At 38.4% G+C, this 19,730-nt stretch overlaps 1 protein-coding gene across 7 annotated transcripts in view; it reads left to right on the plus strand.

Annotated features, from left to right (window-relative positions):
- Positions 1–19,730, plus strand: part of POLR3B (RNA polymerase III subunit B) — a 98,038-nt gene that overhangs the window by 69,337 nt on the left and 8,971 nt on the right. For all 7 annotated transcript variants that reach the window (XM_081128737.1, XM_081128743.1, XM_081128738.1 and 4 more), the window contains 2 exons: positions 15,719–15,822; positions 16,464–16,630. In XM_081128737.1, coding sequence (XP_080984863.1) covers positions 15,719–15,822; positions 16,464–16,630 — 271 coding nt within the window. The remainder of the gene's footprint in view (positions 1–15,718; positions 15,823–16,463; positions 16,631–19,730) is intronic.

The following is a 19,730-nucleotide window of genomic DNA, read 5'->3' on the forward strand; positions in this document are numbered from 1 at the left end:
AATTCAGACCCTCCGTGTTAAGTGGCCAGTCAAGGGTACCCAACTAGTCAGTTGCTGAGCTGGGGTAAGAACCCAGGTTTCCCAACTCCAGTGCAGTACTTTGTCCACTGCACAGCATTCCCTCTCCTAGATGGTGTTTCTCCACCTGATTCCATTAGCAAGCCTCACTCGTTTCGTTGATGGTTACTGCTGGGTTTTCATCCATTTGTGGTTTTGTTTTGTTTGTTTTTTATCTCCAAAAACCAGAGCACTGTGTCACTGTTGATGGACTCATTATCAATAAATTCTCTTTTAGTCAATATATATATTGTTTAAGAGTGAGAAAGTTTGTCCTGGGGTTTGAATTTTGGCTCTGTCTGCCAACTTGCTAGTTTCAAGAAAAAGAAGCTAACACTTTTGTAGCACTGTGTGCCTGACAGTGCTCTCTCTTCTCACACAATCCTAGGAGGCAGGTACTATTATTATCCTCATTTTGCAGATGAGGAAACAGAGGCACAGAGAGATTGGTAGCTTGCCAAGGTCCCCAGTTTGGTGGCAGAACTGGTTTTTGATCCCTGGCAGCCTGGCTTTTGGCTGCTCTTTAACTACTCTTTGGACTGTTAAGCAGTGAGCATTGTGCCTGGCACATATGTATTAAGTGTTGAAGAAAGGATAGCAATTTCTTTCCATTCCATCAGTGAAAGTTTTTCAGACAAAGATACTATTTCATCAAAAGCATTTTAGTTCAGTTGACAGATGCAGGATTATTTTACCCTGTCAATATTTTATAAGAATTTGACACCTCTGCTTTGTACAGTTTTCTAAGATGCTAACTCTTAATACCTTTTGAGTTTTTAAAAATATATCTTAAGTTTCTAATGTTTTCTGCCACTTATCAGTGACAATGAAATTCTCTGTTCCTCTTTCTCTCTTGGTGTTGACAGTTTCTGAGATGCACTCATAAGTCATTCTGGGGTAATCATAACCTTGTTTACAGCCTCTCTTTTACTTGACCTATTATCTGGACAAGAGCAAAGTTTGATACTCTTCTTATAAAGCTTCCAGTTTGGCACTGGAAGCTTTACAAGAATGTATACCATAAGAGAATATCACTATTATGCATCAGTTTACAAACTTCACATATTCCAAATCCTTGTGCTTTATTCCATCATAGTATTGTGCAAAGGCTTGAAGTCTGGCATACATTTCAGTGATTATCCACTGTGTTCTAACTCCACTAAGTTTGCTGATGACAGGGACTATGTCCTCATTCTCATAAAGTCTGATAGAGCCTCTTTATAGTAGATGTGTAGTAGATAGATGGTTGAATAAATGAATGCATTGAAGGTAAGTGCAGTGGAAAAGGGTAGATTCTCTTCTCTGAGTGGATTGATTTTAAATAGGTTTTTATTTATTGTACGTGACTGCATGTATGTATGGTATAGGTAAAGTAGTGCTTTTGAAAATGAGAAACACACTTGGTTAGTAAGTTCCTATAAATATAGACATCTAGGTAAAATGTCAATAAGTCTGTGCTATAGCATTTTTCAAACTATCAATGTGATAGGGATAATGTTCATTGATGAGTGGTTTCCAACTTGCAGTGATCTGAAACCAGCAGCTTTTAGAGACCTATTCAGTCTTCAGGGGGTTCTGATTTGTACAGCTCTATGTGATACCAAAGAAGTCCTCCTGGTTTTAGATGACCTGCCACTTGTAGTGTGGAGTTATCTTGCTAGTTTTCCTTTTCCAGATGGCTTTTAATCCAAGGGTAAAAACCTTCTGATTAGCCTAGATTCCCTTGGTATTTCCTTCTTTTACAGCTTCATCACATTTATTGAAAAGATTTAGAAAAAAATAGTGTAAGCTTTCAACAGAGTAATGTAAAGAATGACATAGAACCCTTAACTGAACATAATTTTTATTTCCCTTAAGTATAACTTTTATTAAATAATAGATGCACATGGTTTAAAAATTCAAATAGTATAGAAAAGGGGAGAGAGTAGTACCAAAAAACAGCCTCTGCCCTTCTTACAGTTTTGCTTCCCAGAAGCAATTTCTTCTCATTTTTATATTCATATTTTTCAATGATATTCATAAACAGCTATATATTCATCCATTTTAGATGTTGATTTTCTATTATATGATAGATAGCAGGACCTACCATTTCGTTACCTCTCTTCCCTATTCTTCACCTCCACTTCCTGCATAGATTTATTAAAATTTGAGGTTACTTAATTATTTAGATTCTATTATTATTACTACATAAATATTCTTCACTTCCAAACCAAAGTTGTTGAGTGTATTTCCTTTGTTATATAACTTTTTTTCCTGAAGTTAATAATTTTATATTTTTATTTGCTTATTCTTATTCCTATTACCATTTTTCTATACCATCAACAGCCTCTCAACAGTTGTCCACATGAGCAATAGTTTATTGTACCATTTTTCCCCCCAGAAGACTTTCTTCATAGCATCCCACTCCTCCAGCTCCAAACTGTGGTGGTTGTTCTCTGAGCCAGAGCTTCCCGCTGTGTTAAGAATTGGTAATAGATGAGCTAAGACATTGATCCCTGCAGCCCGTAGGAGTGCTGGGCAGAGCCTGGGGCAGCCAACGTCATGAGCTGCCTCATTTTGTCTGCCCTGGAAATGTTTTCAAAAACGGTTATAAAACACTGTTAATTTGTTAAGGCTGCTATTATAAAATACCACAGACTGGGTAGTTTAAACAACAGAAACTTATTTTCTCAAAGTTCTGAGGCTGGAAGTCCGAGATCAAGATGTTGGCAGGGTTGGTTTCTTATCAGTCTACTAGTGAAGTGCCACTCATACATAGATGCATAGACAGGGAAGGAATCTGTCAAATACCATGAATGACCAGGTAACAAGGCAACTCAAAAAGAAAATGAAAAATCTCCAGAAAACAAACTTAAAGACATGGAAATATGTGACTTACATGGCAGAGAATTCAAGATTGCAGTTCTGAAAAAAACTCAACGAGCTGCACGAAAACACAGGCAACTTAGTGAGCTCAGAAAACAAATCAATAAACAAAATGAGTACTTTACCAAAAAGATTGAAACTTTTGAAAAGAACCAAACAGAAATTCTAGAGAAGAACTCACTAAAAGAGATCAAGAATGAACTAGTGAGCATAGGAAACAGAGCTGACCAGAAGGAGGAAGAATTAGTGATATTGAAGATAGAAATCTAGAAATGACATAGAGGGAAGATGAGAGACACTTGAGCATTAAAAAACAAAAAGGAGGAAAACTACGAGAACTATCTGACTCCATCAGAAAAAACAGTATAAGAGTAATAGGCATACCAGAAGAAGAAGAGATGGAGAAGGCAGTGGAGAACCTATTCAAACAAATAGTCAACAAGAACTCCCCAAATCTGTGGGAAAAGCTAGATCCTGAATCCAAGAAACAAACAGAACACCTCATTACCTCAGTTCAAAAAAAGCCTTCTCCATGGCACATTGTCTTGAAGCTGTCAAAAATTAATTACAAAGAGAGAATTCTCAAGGCAGCCAGGGGAAAGAAGAAAGTAACCTATATAAAAGAAAGCCCATTAGGCTATTGTTGGGGTTCTTAGCAGAAACTCTATAAGCTAGAAGAGAATGGAACCAAATATTCAAACTACTGAAAGAGAAATTACCAGCCAAGAATAATGTATCTGGCAAAGTTATCCTTTAGATATGAAGGAGAAATAAAAACTTTTTTTAGATATACAGAAGCTGAGGGAATTTATCACCAGAAGCGTTCCATTGCAGGAAGTACGGGGGTCGTTCTACCTGAAACAAAGAACATAAGGTCACAAAACTACGAGTAAGGTCACCAACAAACTTGCAACATAAACAGGGATACTTTGTGACCACAGAGATGTAAAAGGGGAGCGTAAAGGTCTGAATTTTCAAAGGGGAATGGATGCCAGATGCATTCAGAAGAAAAAGGACCACTGTACATATGAAATTTCCTTTTCATAAACCCAGTGATAACCACAGACACATACAAAACTGAGACACATCACTTAAGAAAAGATGAAACAAAGGAAAAGAGTATGAAACACCACCAAACAAAAACGACAGAAACACAAAGGAAAAGAACCAATGGAGGCACAGAGCTACCAGAAAATAAAAGATTAAATGGCCATAGGAAATCCTCATACATCAGTAATCACCCTAAATGTAAATGGACTGAATTCACCAATAAAAAGGTACAGAGTAGCAGATTGGATCAAAAAACAAAATCCAACCGTATGCTTACTTCAGGAGACACATCTAAGCTGCAGAGAACAAAGATAGACTCAAAGTGAAAGGGTCGAAAATGATTCTCCAAGCAGATAGCATCCATCCACAGAAAAGCAGGTGTAGCCATACTAGTATCTGACACAATAGATTTTAAGATAACAAAGGTAACAAGAGACAAAGATAGACATTTTATAATGCTAAAGGGGACACTACATCGAGAAGACATTAGTACTTCTCAATATATATGCACCCAATTAGGGAGCACCAAAATGTATAAAGCAACAACTAACATAACTAAAGGGAGAAATTGACAAAAACAATCACAGTAGGGGACCTAAATACTCCATTGACAGCTCTAGATAGATCATCCAAACAGAAAATCAGTAAAGAAATACCAGCCTTAAATGACACATTAGACCAAATGGACAAAATTGACACTCACTAAGCCTTTTGTCCCATAACATCAGATTATACATTCTTCTCCAGGGCACATGGAACAGTCTCAAGGACAGACCATATGCTGGGTCACAAAACTAGCATCAACAAATTTAAAAAATTGAAGTCATACCAAGCATATTCTCTGACCACAGTGCTTTGAAATTAGAAATGAACTGCAAAAAGTAAGTAAAGAAACCCACAAATACATGGAGATTAAATAACATACTACTGAAAAATATCTGGGTCAAAGAAAAAATTGAAGGTGAGGTAAAAACATATATATATAGGCAAATGAGAATGCCAGGACAAATATCAAAACTCCTGGGGTGCAGCAAGAGCAGTAATGAGAGGGAAGATTCTATCATTACAGGCCTATCTTAAGAAACGAGAAATCCCAAGTAAACAACCCAACATCACATCTTAAAGAAAGAGAAGAACAAAAGCAACCCAAAGTCCGTAGAAGAAAGGAAATAATAAAAGTTAGAGCAGAATTGAATGGAATAGAGAACAAAAAGACTGTACAAAAAATTAATACAACAAAGAAGTGGTCCTTTGAAAAGGTTAATAAAGTTGACAAACCCCTGGCTAAACTCACTAAGGAAAAAAGAGAAAAGACTCATGTAAACAAAATCAGAAATGAAAGAGGAGAAGTACCACAGATGTGACATATACAAAGGATCATGCTAGAATACTATGAAAGACTGTGTGCCACCATATTCAATAGTGTAGAAGAAATGGTAAGTTCCTAGAAACATATAACCTTCCTAAACTGAACCATGAAGAATTGGAAAATCTGAATAGACTGATCAACAGTGAAGAAATTGAACAACTATCAAAAACCTCCCCAAAATAAAAGTCCAGGACCAGGTGGCTTCACTAGTCAGTTCTACCAAACATTCAAAGATTTAGAACCTATCTCAGATTCTTCCAGAAAGCTGAAGAAGAGGCAGTACTTCCTAATACATTTTATGAGGCTAGCATAACCCTGATACCAAATCCTAGCAAGGATAATACAAGAAAAACTACATACCAGTATCTCTGATGAATACAGATGCAGAAATCCTAAACAAAATCCTAGCAAGTCAAATACAACAATACATAAAAAAATAATACAGTAAGATCAAGCGGGCACAAGGATGGTTTGACATACACACAGGGGCACACATCAATCAATGTGATACACCACATTAACAAAACAAAGGATAAAAGCCATATGATCTTATCAAGAGATGCAGGAAAACATTTGATGATACAACATCCGTTTATGATTAAAACACTCAATAAAATGGGTATAGAAGGAAAGTACCTCAACATAATAAAGGCCATCTATGACAAACCTTCAGCTAATACTATACTCAATGGTGAAAAACTGAAAGCTTTTCCTCTAAAATCAGGAACAAGACAAGGATGCCCACTCTCACCACTCTTATTCAACATAGTTCTGGAAGTCCTAGCCAGAGCAGTCAGGCAAGAGAAGGAAAGAAAAGGCATCCAAATTGGAAATAAAGAAGTAAAAGTGTTACTTTACCCCAAAGGCAAGGGAAATAAAGGCAAAAATAAATGAACGGGGCCATATAAAACTAAAAAGCTTCGGCACAGCGAAAGAAACCGGAAACAAAAAGTCAGCCAACCAAATGGGAGATGATATTTGTAGATAATAGCTCAACAAGGGGATATCTCATTACCACCCTGTCCCCTGGATTGCCTTTTCCCTGAGATTTCCCCTTGGGTAACATAATAGCCTTTTCCTGAGACTGACTGAATACTGATACTTCTTAATACATCTTTTCTGTTTCCTCTTTAAGGTGGTTATCTTCTTAAAATTCCTATTCTTCCTGGATAAACAGCTTTACATAGCACTTCTCAGCCACCAATCCAGAGTAAATACCATTCCCCACTTCCCTTGTTCCAGAAGTGCCTGCCAAACTCTCATATAAAGACATACTCCTAACATAGAGCTGTATTTTCAGGTATCCCTGTCCTAAAACCAACTTATTGTAAAACACTATTCCCATTCCCTTCTTTAAGTTTGTCTCCTGGTCAGGCATTAGTAGTCTTAGTTAAAATTCAAAATCTGCTAAGAATTTGAGCAGATAAAAAGGAAGTAAATTTTTGAGCCCTCAAGTTTGACGTTCTCCTGATCCATCTGTTTGCTGTGGTAGTTGGAGCTAGAACCTGAGCAGTGACAGTCAGCTGCATTCACATGCAGTGGCCACAGCTGGTGGTTTCTCTGAAGGAGCCACCCAACAATTCAGCCCTTGGTGTGGGGCCAAAGAGGAATTGGGTTAGACCTAATGTGAATAAAATGGAAAATGCCTTTCACAGTATCATTTATGCTGTTTGTGATTGTCATGAAATGAGCTGATAAAAAAATTCAGTGTTGTCAATTCTCAGGGTGTGCACCATGTATCACACCATGATTCCTGCAGTGACTTTTTTCTGATTGGTTTGGATACGTGCCAGAGTAAGACCAGTAGTTGGCTGAACTGTTTTCACTCTTGACATGGAGAATTATTTGGAAATACTATTTTTTCTTTGTAGCAACACCTGCAAACTAACACATGTGAAAAAATGTAAAGATTATTTTGATTTAGTGTATCTTTATGCCCACCTCTTTTCACCCTGTCCATTTAGAGCATTAATTTTTATTCTTGGTGTTCAGAAAGCAACATGGCCCTGAGGATTGCCTGATTTTTTTCTTTCGTTAAAAGTTGATTTTGACAGAGCTATTGTTAGAGATTCTTTTTGTGTACGCATAGCGTATAGATTGAATTTCTGCACCTAGTGCCTCTTAAAATATCCTTTCTAACAATCAGAGGAGACTTGAAGATTTAATTCCACAGAACATGAGTGTCTATCCTGCCCAAGCCTGAACACTTCAAAGGTTGTAGGATAATTAGTAGCCAAATGAAACAAATGTGAAGAGGAAACTAAACAGCAGTGGTTTATATGTTGTAAAAGAGCTGAGGAAAGTTGAAGAGGGCAGAATGAGTGGGTGAACTGGAGCAGGAGAATCAGTACTAAGTAGTTGGGGATCAATATCAGTACTGTGTGATAAGCAAAGATTGGATGTAATTGACCAGAGGAGTCCCACTGAAGAAGTGAAAGTGTTTAATCAGTAGCTGTTAAAAATGTGACAGACCCAATAAGCAGCATTGCCTTCTGTGACCTCAGGAATGGAGGTTGACTAAGCAGAGCCAAGTATGCAGGAAGGAGCAAGTGTTTCGTAAGAAGAGGGTGTCTCAGTTAACCTAAAGACTACTGCAGCCTGAGAAGCAGTCAGAGCTCGCTCACAGCACATTTCTTAGGTAAGGGAATTTCAATGCAGTCTTCTAACGAGAAATTCAAAATTCTTCTTGAAGTCCATTATGTACCTCATCAGTAAATGCACAGAGAGTCAGCTCCCTCGAAAAGGAGCTAAGCCTTTGCTCAGGAATGTTTAGAACGGTCCATTCTTTAGTAAAATGCAATGTACTGGGAAAGGTGAGATGATTTAGTAATAACCGTCTGTGCACCAAAATTGTTAATTTGTTGTGTGTTTGTTTATAAGGGAAGGAAAGTTTTTTAGTTTTAATTTTAGTTGGAGGTAAATATTAAAACCCTAAAGCCTTAATCTCCTCCCCAAGTGTCCTAGACTTCTAGGTACCTTAGAGTGAAGCCACGACTTACTTGATAGATGCATAATGATGCTCCATAGAGGGAAGTAGAATAGAACATGGGCCTAGAATGTTCTTCATGCTTTCTCTTCATATCCTTTCTTAATTCATTTGTAGAAAGAGTTAAAGATGGGAAGAGAGCCTGGCCGGCATGGCTCAGCAGTTGAGCATTGACCTATGATCCAGGAGATTGTGATTTGATTCCCTGTCAGGGCACATGCCAGGGTTGCGGGCTCAATCCCCGATGGGGGGCGTGCAGGAGGCAGCCGATCAATGACTCGTCATGGATGTTTCTCTCTCTCTCTTTCCCCCTCCCTTCCTCTCTCTGAAATCAATAAAGACATACTTTTTTTAAAAAGATGGGAAGAGACATCCACATATAATGTTTGGAACTAGATTGTTTATTAAAATCAAAATAACTTATGTAAGCCTCTTGAACTTTGGTATAATCAGTTCTATGTCCAGGTAACTCATCAAAAGCAGACATCTTTATCTTGAGCCGTGATTTTTCTGATGCTTAGTTCACTTATTAGAGGGATGAGCAGATTTCCTGCTCTTTTTTTAAAATTTCTTTAACAAAAATTTTCTGTTAGCCTAAGGAATTCCCAAGTGTCATTTCAGTGCTCAGGCAAAACAAATTATTATATTTTCCTCTTTTGCTGCCATTCACAATGAGTGAAGGAGGAAACCGTGGGCTCCTTTGATGTGTGGGGGGGAAGCAATATATCACTTCCCTGAAAGAACATTTCTCAGCCTCTCATGTGAAAAAGGATTAGCACCTCAACAAAGGTCCTGTAGATCACAGAATCGGGCAGCAATACCAAATAGTATTCCTAAGGAGAGGAAGAACTGTATTTGAGTAAGAGTGTTCTGGCAAACAGCTTTTTAATAACTGCAAATCTGAGATAATAGCATCGGCATCTCCCCCTAAATCCTCAGATGGCTCGTTTAAATAGAGTAAAGTCAGCCTTTGTTTTAAAATAGAAGTACTGTATAGCCTTATCAAAATGCAGGCTTTCCACGGACCGGTTCTGGGTGTCTTTGGTTCACAAGGATTACACATTTATGGGTAAAATTGTTTGGAAGATTCATCTTTGACCCTCTCTTGTTCAACAAACTTCCATTATAAGGTCACATGCTTTCACTTTGCATTTTAAAAGTTGTTCAACAACCTGCTGAATTGATTTATTAAGATTTTGATTGTTTATTAGAAGAAACCAAAACCTGACCTGACTTTCCAACACATTAAGGAATCTTTACACCGTAGGTATGAAGAGGCTATGGGAAGTAGGAAAATGTAAATTTGTGTGTGGCAGAAAGCCGAGAAGAAAGTTTAATTGTTAAACAAGGTTTGGGTAAAAACTGCTTTTCCACACCTTCATTTATTTCCTTTTTCTAGATTATCTTTTCTAAAACTGAGAAAATGAAAAGACTCTGATTTAAAGTAATAATAATAACACCTTGTACTCATGTAGCACTTGAGAGCATCTAAAATCCTCTCTGCTACACTGAAGCTTCAAAGTCGGATATCTTTGGCTCCCTACTTTGCTTGATCCTGCTTGAATGAAAGATTCTATGTGGGAGGGGAGAAGGGCGCCAGTGGAGCTAATAGTGTGAGCCCCAAGCTAAGGTGAGTGATGCCAAACGATCTGTCAGAGTTTGGGTCCAAAAAGAATTCTGGCAGCTGTTGCTTTAATGTTAGAAATCAGGATTATTTTGTCCACATAGACACTTCATTATAAGGAAATTTTATTTCATTTACTATTTTAAGAACAAATTTTGGTCTTCAGTAGCTAGCCTGTAACCCTGTGACCTTTCAGTAAATATCCAACCAGAGCTTTGAAATTAGGATGTTTAGTGTTTTATGGCCCAGAATAAAAATCTCCAACTTTGTTTCCAAATAGTGTAGCCTCAACACATTTTATTAAGCTCTTGACACATTCAGCCGTGTGTATTTTGTAAAGTTCCTATGGTTATTGTTTTACAATAGCTGCTTCCAGAAGCATTGTAAGCGTTTCAATTAATCAGCCCTTTGTGTGCTTCAGACTATGCAAATTTATCACATCAAACCATTCAACTGCTCATGGGAAAGCCATGTAAAAACTGTATTGTCTTCTAGCGCCTCCTCTCATTTAGAGTGATGTTTTAATAAGAAAGCTAATCAAGTTTTCTTATGCATTATTTATCTGTTAACACGTAAGGAAGAGCCGAATTAAAATTATGTCAGCCGGGATCTGGCAAGTGATGTGATAGATCTGGAAGCGATTCAACAGCAGAGCAAAGCTAATATGATTCAACAGTTTTTGTCTCCTCTCCCTCTTGGGATTATTTAAGGTGGTGGTGAGAAAAATAAAAGGTTAATTCAGTCACTGGAAGGGGGAAAGGAAGAAAGGGAGCTACCACCTGTGTTAGCTTTCACATTTTGATTTAGAGATTTACATTTCTGAATATATAAAGGCCTGTGGAGATGAGTTTATTCAAAGCAAAAACATTTCTTGCTTAATACGAACAGTCAAACTTGAAAACATTCCTGCTGTTTCTTTGGCCCCATTTACCACTATATTCATCAGCAGTAAACTTCCACACCAGAAATGCTCAGTCCAAGTGCTGCGCAGTTCTTAAGTTACTAGGAGACACTGTCCTGATCTTGTGAAATGGTCTGCACAGCCCCACCGGGTGAGCTTCCTTTCTGCCTCTTCAGCCAGTTCAGTGCGACTGCACTTGCTCCTTCCATTCATTAAGGTGGTCTCCTTCGCTTTGCTAGTTTGCTTCCTGCTGAGAATAATTAGGTTTCTTATATAATAATAATTCCTTGGATTTAGATGCTGCCTTTCTCTAAGGACCTTAAAGTACCTCTCAGACATTAGTACCTCTCATCTGTTCTTTTGACACAATTGCCTCATGAGATAGGTGCTAATTATTCCCATTACAAAGACCAAACGACTAAGGCTTGCCAGAAAGTGGTGCTTTTCCCCCTAGGAAACACAATGTCAATTGAACAGCACAGAGTCAAATTAAGGTCACCCGATTCCTTGATCTCGTGCCCTACATAGATCTGAGAGTCCAGGAGGTTTTTAGTCTTTTACAGATGACACCCCCCCCACACACACAAACATTTGTGAACCTCATTAAGAACAGGCATTGCACAGTGGTCACTCCTTTACTAAACATCAGCCCTATTCCTGCACTGTGACTGATAGAGGGAAATCACAGCATCATTTCACCCTTCGTTTCGTGCAGTGTGTTAAACTGAGCAGAATAAATAGCCTTGTCTAACAGGTGCCTGCAGAAAGTAGAGCATTAGAATGTGGCAAGCTGAATTGTATAACTGTTCTCATTTTCAATATTCAGTCAGATTAATCTGTGTAGGACTCCTCTCAAGTGGAGTTGTATCCCTGAGCCTCTCATATGTCCCCATCTCCATCACAGCACTTGTCACATAGCATATGCTTGGTAATTGAGGGAAATGATTATCTCTCCCTTGCTCAGAAAAGGAAGAGTGAGAACATATATCAACCTCAGAGTGGTACATTTAATCCCAAAGTGGTTATATGTGGAATGTAGAACTGCTAAAGGAAATTTAAGTTAAAAGGTGAAACAGTATGATATTAAAATGGGACCTGGCTGTCAACAAAGTTGAAAACCATTTGCTAGTGGATTGCCAATGCATTGAAGTCACATCGGAACAGCTCTTGAATCAAAAATTACTAAGTTCTCTTCTGCACTTGCTACTGCTTGCCTATCTTGATGTGGTATTAGAATGCTTTAGTTTTCCCTTACCATTTTTATTGAGTCCTTACTTTCTTTTTTTCTATTTGAATTGAGATAGGACCATTACACTAAAACTAGTTTTTTAAAAAAGCCAAAAATAACTTTTGAACAAATCATTTGCTATTTATAATTAAAAATGCTTTCTAAGAATGATTCATCAGATTAACTGGATTTTTGCTGAGTAAAACTATTCTTAAAATGACTTATATGTTTTTCTGGTGGGCCATGGAAATAACAAATTGGTGTAAGAGCCTCTAGTGTCTGGGGCACGACACTGAGGGAACTGTGACAGTGGGTCCCACATTTGCCTTTCCTGAGTGGCTTGGCGGTCAGACTTGTGGTTTCTTTAGACTCTGTAAATTCTCACCTTTACAACTTGAAATTAGATAGAGTAATTTTATTTTGACTGGGTATCTGTAGAACCTTTCGGCTCTTTTTGTGTGCCAGTTTTTTTAATTATCTATTTTCATTTATTAAAAGTTTTGTAGTATAGTCTATGATCTAATTCCCAGTGGCCCCTATGAGTGCATTAAATGTTTCTGGGCCTGTTAGAGTGGTGTATTTGCATTTCACTGCCAGGAGGCTGTGCTATATACAATGGGGTTGAGACACAGGCATGAGCCAGGGGATGAAATTTTATTTTAAAATCTGAAATGCTGTGTAAGCATTTGAGGTATGAATCAGTAATTGTTTTGCAACAGCTTCCATTAGATATGGTTTATTTCTAGTCCATCCGCTTTTCAAAGATCCAGGGAGTATTAACACACTGAAGCGTACTGCATATCATTTACATTTTTAAACCAGCGCTAAAGAAAAGTGACTGTAACTTTTAAGAGTTTAAATATAGAAAGAGATTTTATGCTCTGTCCCTGGAAATAAATTACATTTTTAAAATTTGAAAATAAAAGAAAGCTTCGTGCTTTGATTAAGGATTTGAATAATTCTGAAACAGAGAAATACCATTTCTTTTATTAAGAAAAAAATCTGGTTTTAAGATTGTGAACTCTCTTTTTCCCTTAATGAATTCAGTAAAATGCAAACTTTTAAAAATCATCTGTCTAAGTTGAGATTTGAGATCATCAAATTCTGTCTAAATATTTTGTTTTAACTTCTAAGCTCATTATGGTTTCTTTGTGTTAACTTGTATTAAAATCTGTCAGCTATGACTGGTCTCATAAGCACAGTCAGCGGACCAGAATAAGTTAATTATTTACTTGTGTCACTAGTGCTCTTCATCTAATGAAATGCACAGCTGTGTTAGATCTGCAGTTGGATGTGTAGCTTCCATTGTTCTGCAAGTCAGCAGAGGGTAGAAGCCGCAATGATGGAGAGCCCTCAGTTCTTTCTGCTGTTCTGGCTTTCTGTGTCGATTTCATGGATCTTTTATCATTCACTTTCACACAAAACAAACAACACAGGGCTGTCTGCTATGGGAACCATCTTGGCATATAAAAGGGTTTCAGAGCCTAAAGTAATTTTAAGTTAGCTAAGATTTAATTTTTGGCTTACAGGTGCCCTTGATTCAGATGTGGCCAAAGCAGTTCCTATAATGGAATGAAAAAATCTGAAAGTTACGTATATGTATTTTTAAATGCAGTATCAGAAAAGAGTTAGTAAGAAAATAACTTCCCCAAAAGGAAGCTCTATGCTAAATATCAATCAGATTTTAAGCAGTGTTATTAGAGATTCAGATTTCAGGGGAAAGAGCATTGCTTTCAATTTAATAACAAAATAAAGTTACATTTGCTGGAATTAACCTGTTGGCTAAAATTGAAAATGCAAAATGCAAATTCTCTCTCTCCTTACTGTCTCCAGTGTAAGTATGCCATGCTTCCTCCTTGGGTTTGGTACCTCCTGCCCCTCACTCCCACCTTCTCTTGTTGGAGGGTGAGCAAGCAGCTTTCCCCTGAGCAGCTGCAGGCACCCCCTTGTGAACTGCTGCTGAAGGGGTGCTGGCATTTTCCTTTGGTTTGTTTTTTAAGGGATATAGTTGAACCCTCCACCTCCTCACTGACTAAAATGACACTCTCACCCAAGCACATCCCAGGACCGGCCTCTTGAGGAATTGCTGTTTTTAACATTTTGTTCACTGCCAAACAGTGTTGTTATGGGTGCACCTAGATTTACAATTTCATTTCTTTCAGAGCAAATTTCCCAGTAGCCCTAGTGTTTTGTCAGATAATTTCAGTGTGGACAAGATAGATTTTCTTCTGAGGGAAGGAAGAAGCGTCACACACTCTGCTTGATTTAAATTCTAACACATTGTAGCTGAACTTGAAATAAAGTGAACTGAATATTTCTGTTCTCCATGTAGGAAAGCATACTTTCTTTATAATAAACGATGCAATTTCAACCAAAAAGCCAGTTAAAGTACCTACATACATTGGAATTCAACTCCACAAATCTAATTGCCATATTGTTGGCAGCCACTAGAAATCAGAATATTAATAACCAACATTAAATAGGCCGATGGAATTCTATTTATTTGAACCTCTCAAAAATTTTTATTTTAAAATAGTTTGAGTAATTAAGTAGAAATCAAACTGAGCAATGAAAAGTTTCTTTGCGAGCAGTTTCTTTTCAATAAGTACAGATAGTTAATTTATGTACATGGGAAAAGGAATTTTTTCTTAATAAATATAAAGGCATTTTTTGGTCCATTGCCATTGTATGCTAGTTTTCCAGTTCTAAGTTACATAGATTGTGGTTAACAGTCTGAATTATACCCCTATTCCTCCTACCAAGAAAAGGAAATAAGAGGAATTACCAATTATTTGATCAACAAAATTCCCTACAAGTTACAACACTATTAAGGGAGAAATAAAATACAGTTAATTTAAGAGACTATCAGTAGTATGCATGGAGTTGGTAGGTTTTTGCTTTGTTCTGTTTTCATTCATAGAATACATTTCTAATTTTAGTCTTTTTTCCAAGAATAACTTGATATTTAATTTTGTTGTTCAACTTCACAACTTCAATCAAAGATCACTTTTCTAATATGTTATAAGCTATAGGAATTAAAATTCCTTAGGGCAGTTTAGACTGAGCCAGGGAAGCCTTGGAAAAAATCAGCCAACCAGCCAGCACTCTGCAGCCACTAAAGAGACCCATTAGCATGTCAGCCACAAACGAGTACTTCTTGTCACAGGTTTTTAAAACCACAGTTTAAACACACCCCTCATTCAATCAGTTGTGTTTGGTGGTCAGAGAACTTGGATTCCTGTGATTTGGGTACGAATATGTAGCAGATCGTGGACAAGCTGACAAGGAGTGAAATTGATGCTGACTTCAAGTTCCAGGGACGTTGACGGGACTAGGGCCCAGTGAGGTCGCTGCTCTTCCATCTCGGGCACGAGAGGTTGGGCAAGCAGCCTGACAGCACCAGTGTGAACTGTGCCAGCAGGGCCGGCTGCAGGCTGCACTGCCTTTCTGCAAGGACAGCCTTTTTGAACTGCTCATCTAGCTGGATTGTTGGAAATTGCCTGATCCTCAATGATAGAGGCATGGGGAAGGTTTGAGAGCAGTGGAAATACAGATCGCGGCAGGGAGATCCCAATAAGTTCCACATTCTTCCTTTCTGCCAGTTTGCTTTACATGGCATGAAATCTTCTCTCCCCCAGGTGTCTGTGGCCTGATCGTCCCACAGGAAGACATGCCGTTTTGTGATTCCGGCATCTGCCCGGACATCATAATGAACCCTCACGGCTTCCCATCACGAATGACGGTCAGTATGTTTTTCAGAGGTACTGCTTTTAAGGAAGAGAGTTGGCAGTTGGTTTGTAGTTAGTGGAGGTGATGGGACCCTGAAATTGATTTTTAGAAAGGGCCCTTTGACCCTTAGTCAAATAAGTAGGTTCCTAGTTCCTGACAATGTGGGACTACTGTCCTCTACAGAGGGAATGTGCAGCAGGTTTGCCGTTTCCAGTCTTCTGAGTGGCAAGCTTACTTCTCAGCAAAAAGAACCCCTTGTATTGAACCTAGTGCACTTCCCTTTCTGTGGTTATTGTTTTATAATCCTGGCTCCACCACTTACCGGCTGTATGACTTGGGAAAGTCGCCTAACCTCTGTGTTCTTCGGTCTCCTCATATGTAAAGTCAGGGAAGTATCCTAGAAATGGATATCCCTACGAGATATCCCTATCTCGTAGCAGTTTGGGGAGGCATATACTTAGATCACACATGTCAGGCTTTTCCAACAGTTGGTCACACAGTAAGAGCGCGATAAATATTTACCGCTATTAATTTATCACTCTTAGTAGTAATCGTCATCTCATAATTCTTTGGGAAAATAGGCCAAAGCTAAATGAACAAACAGGATTTATATACCCCAGGAAGGCACTCACTTAATTTGTTCACATCCCACAGGTGGGAAAGTTAATTGAGCTGTTGGCAGGCAAGGCAGGCGTGTTAGATGGCAGATTCCACTACGGCACTGCTTTTGGAGGCAGTAAAGTGAAGGATGTGTGTGAAGACCTGGTTCGCCATGGCTATAACTACCTGGGGAAAGACTATGTTACATCTGGCATCACAGGGTGAGTGTTTAGGTGTATTAAAGTAAAAGTATGATTTTATTAGGATAAGAGGTAAGAGCCCTTAAGACATTCAGCTTTACTCCTTTAAGAAATCTGATACAAGAAAATCTAGATTTATGATGGAGGTGTGAGCTAATGCTATGATGGTAATCATTTTGCAATATATAAGTATATCAAATCAACATGTTATATACCTTAAAGTTGCATAATTTTTATGTCAATTATATCTCAATAAAATGGGGAGGGGGAGAAAAAAAAATCTAAACTTAGAAAACTGATAAATTAAGAAGTGCTGTTTTACAGGTGGGGCTATCATTTAAAAAGTAGAAAACCTGTAATTTACCAAAATAGGATTTCTACACAACTTTTAGAAAACAAATCAATTACATATAATGCAAAATTCCGTAGCTATTGAACTTACTCTGTATTAATATGATGAATGCCAAATAATTAGTGCTCTGTCAGAGGCCTAAGGCCTAACGTTTGCACTTTCACAGATTCAGGATGTGTTAAGTACCGAACATGAGCTATTACTAAGTTTATAACAGTGAACAAAATGGACATGGTCCATGACCTATGGAGCTGACTGTTGAGATTTGTTACTAGATGTTAAAAAAATAACAGATAAAAGTTCTCAGCAAGGCTTACCCTGACCACTTCATTTAAAACTGCAATCCAGTCTTGCCCATTTCCAGCTTTATTTTTCTCTGTAGCATTCATCATTATCAAATATGCTGTGTAATAATACTATACAATATCGTCTGGCTCCCCAAGTACTGTGTAACCTCCATGAGAGCAGGGCTTGTCTGTCTTGCTTACTGTTTTATTTCCAGTGTCTAGCACAGAGCCTGACACACGGCACACACTCCATAAGTATTTGTTGAATAAAGGAATGAAAACAAATAATACAAGTGCAAGTAGCTCTCACCAGAATGAATACAAAAGAATAGATTAGAGGACCCCTGTGAGGAGGTAGATTTTTCAGCAGAGGTGTGAAGAATGAGTGGAGCATTTGAAGTTTCATGCAGAGGAAAAGCTTATTTAACACCTTACAAGGGATCTTGGTAAGTTCTGGGAACTGGGAGAGGCCAGCCTGGCTGCATGCAGTGAGGACGCAGTGGTTCAGCCTCAAGTGAGGCTGAGGAAAGGGGAGAGCAGGTCACGCAGCAGAGCATTGGGTCTTCCTTTTAATCTGGGAGAAATGGATATCCCTAGAATTATCATGAAGGACAAGGTTTTGAAGCTTCACTGGCATATGATTTTAAAGGATCAAGTCAGTTGTTTAAATTAAGACACCCTTATGTGTTTTTATGCCAGAGAAACCTCTGGGATATAGTGTTTATACCAATCTTCTGAGGGTTTAAACCTGAACCTCAGTGTGGAAGCAGGTGTGGGAACACACAGCTTGATTTCAGTGCTGCAAATAGGCTAACCAGATGTGATTAAAATGATCAAAATACATATCTGTTAAAAGTGTGGAGTGCTTTCTAAAATGATTTCTCCAGACTGTGATAATATGGCTTTCTTTAGGTGTATTATACTTGAGATGTTAGAGAAAATCACATTACAGGGAAAAAGTAATGGTCCATGTCAAAAATGCAGTTGTCGTTGCTAAACTGACCATCTCAGTCTTTGCTTCTCATCCAGAAATAATGCAGAAGTTGACCAGGGAGTGTGCAAAACCAGCGAACCATTTTGGGGGACCTTCTGAACATAATTTTACTGAAAGATTTGGATGATTATGCTCTGCTTCCTATAGATAGCTGTGAGCTATGTCTACATCACTGTCCTCTGCACCCCCAGCTGGTGTTTTCATTTCTTTCCCATTTATCTTGGAGTTCTGCAGAGGGCTTGCAAACATAGTCACTCATCAGCTTTCACCTTTTGTCCCATTCTTGAGCATAGCTAGGAGGAAAAATTGCATATGACTTTATTCAGTTGATGATGGCATGGTAGCAGAGTTCCATGAGTTCTACCATGAGCAGCCATACCACGGAGGAGTAGAATCATTCATTGTTAGAGCTAGAAAGAAAATTGGTCCGACCACTTTGTTGTACAACTGAGAAAACTGAGATAAAGAGGTCATATAATTACTATGTGACAGACTGAGACAAAATTTGGGTCTCCTGACACCCTGTTTGTTGTGCCTTCCACTCCACTCTGGGTCTTCCAAGAATCCAGTTGTGTTTATTCCAGTGGAATGGCTTGATAGGTGCAAAAGCCTTTGCTAATGATACTGAAAGTATTATAAGATATAACAAGCATGCAGGGGCAAATGCACGTATGTGTCTCTCTGCCATGCCTTTTGCTTCCTTTGCTCTTTCCACTCTTACATCATGCTGTAGCCCAAATTTACTTTGCTCAAGACTGGCAGGCATGGTAGGGAGAGCCCTGGATTTGAATCTTCCTGCATCACTCACCAGCTCTTTTTTAATCTCATGAACCCTCTGTGCCTATTTCTTCAAATTAAAGTAGGGATGACCATATCTTCCTCCCTGGGTTTTTGTATGGATTAAGTCACGGATTATGTGGCCTGTGGTAGATGCTTCCTTTCTTTTCAGGAAGGAAGTTCTGGGGCAGTAAAAAAAACTTTAAATCATCAATCCCCTGGCTACTCTTGCTCCAGACTTAAGAAAAAAGGTTTCTTCTGTCAAAGCACTTAAGTATTCACTCCTTTAAACTCTTACTACAGTATTTCTAAAGAGTCATGAAGTCGGCTGTAACAGACATTTACGGAGCATCAGTTATATGCCAGGCAGGGTCTTTAGTGCTGGGACCACAGTGACAAAAGAGACAAAGTGCTTGTCTTGCGGAGTTTACTTTTTGTGGGGAAGACCAGCAATAATCAGAAAAATAATCAATGTGTCCAGTAATACCAAATGGTGATAAGTGCTCTGAAGAAAATAAAATCAGTGTAATAGTTGAGACATGCATGGGTGCAGCAGTACTGGAGTGGAAGGAGGATTCTTTTAGACAGGTGATCAGGGAAAGTCTCTGAGGAGGTGAAGTGTGTGACAGAGCCATGTGAATACCTGCTTGGAGAATGCTTTAGGAAGAGGAAACAGTAAGAGCCAAGGTATTGAGGCCGACAAGCTTGCTG

Source organism: Miniopterus schreibersii (assembly GCF_964146895.1).
Source record: "Miniopterus schreibersii genome assembly, chromosome: 2".
NCBI classification, from domain to species: Eukaryota; Metazoa; Chordata; class Mammalia; order Chiroptera; family Miniopteridae; genus Miniopterus; species Miniopterus schreibersii.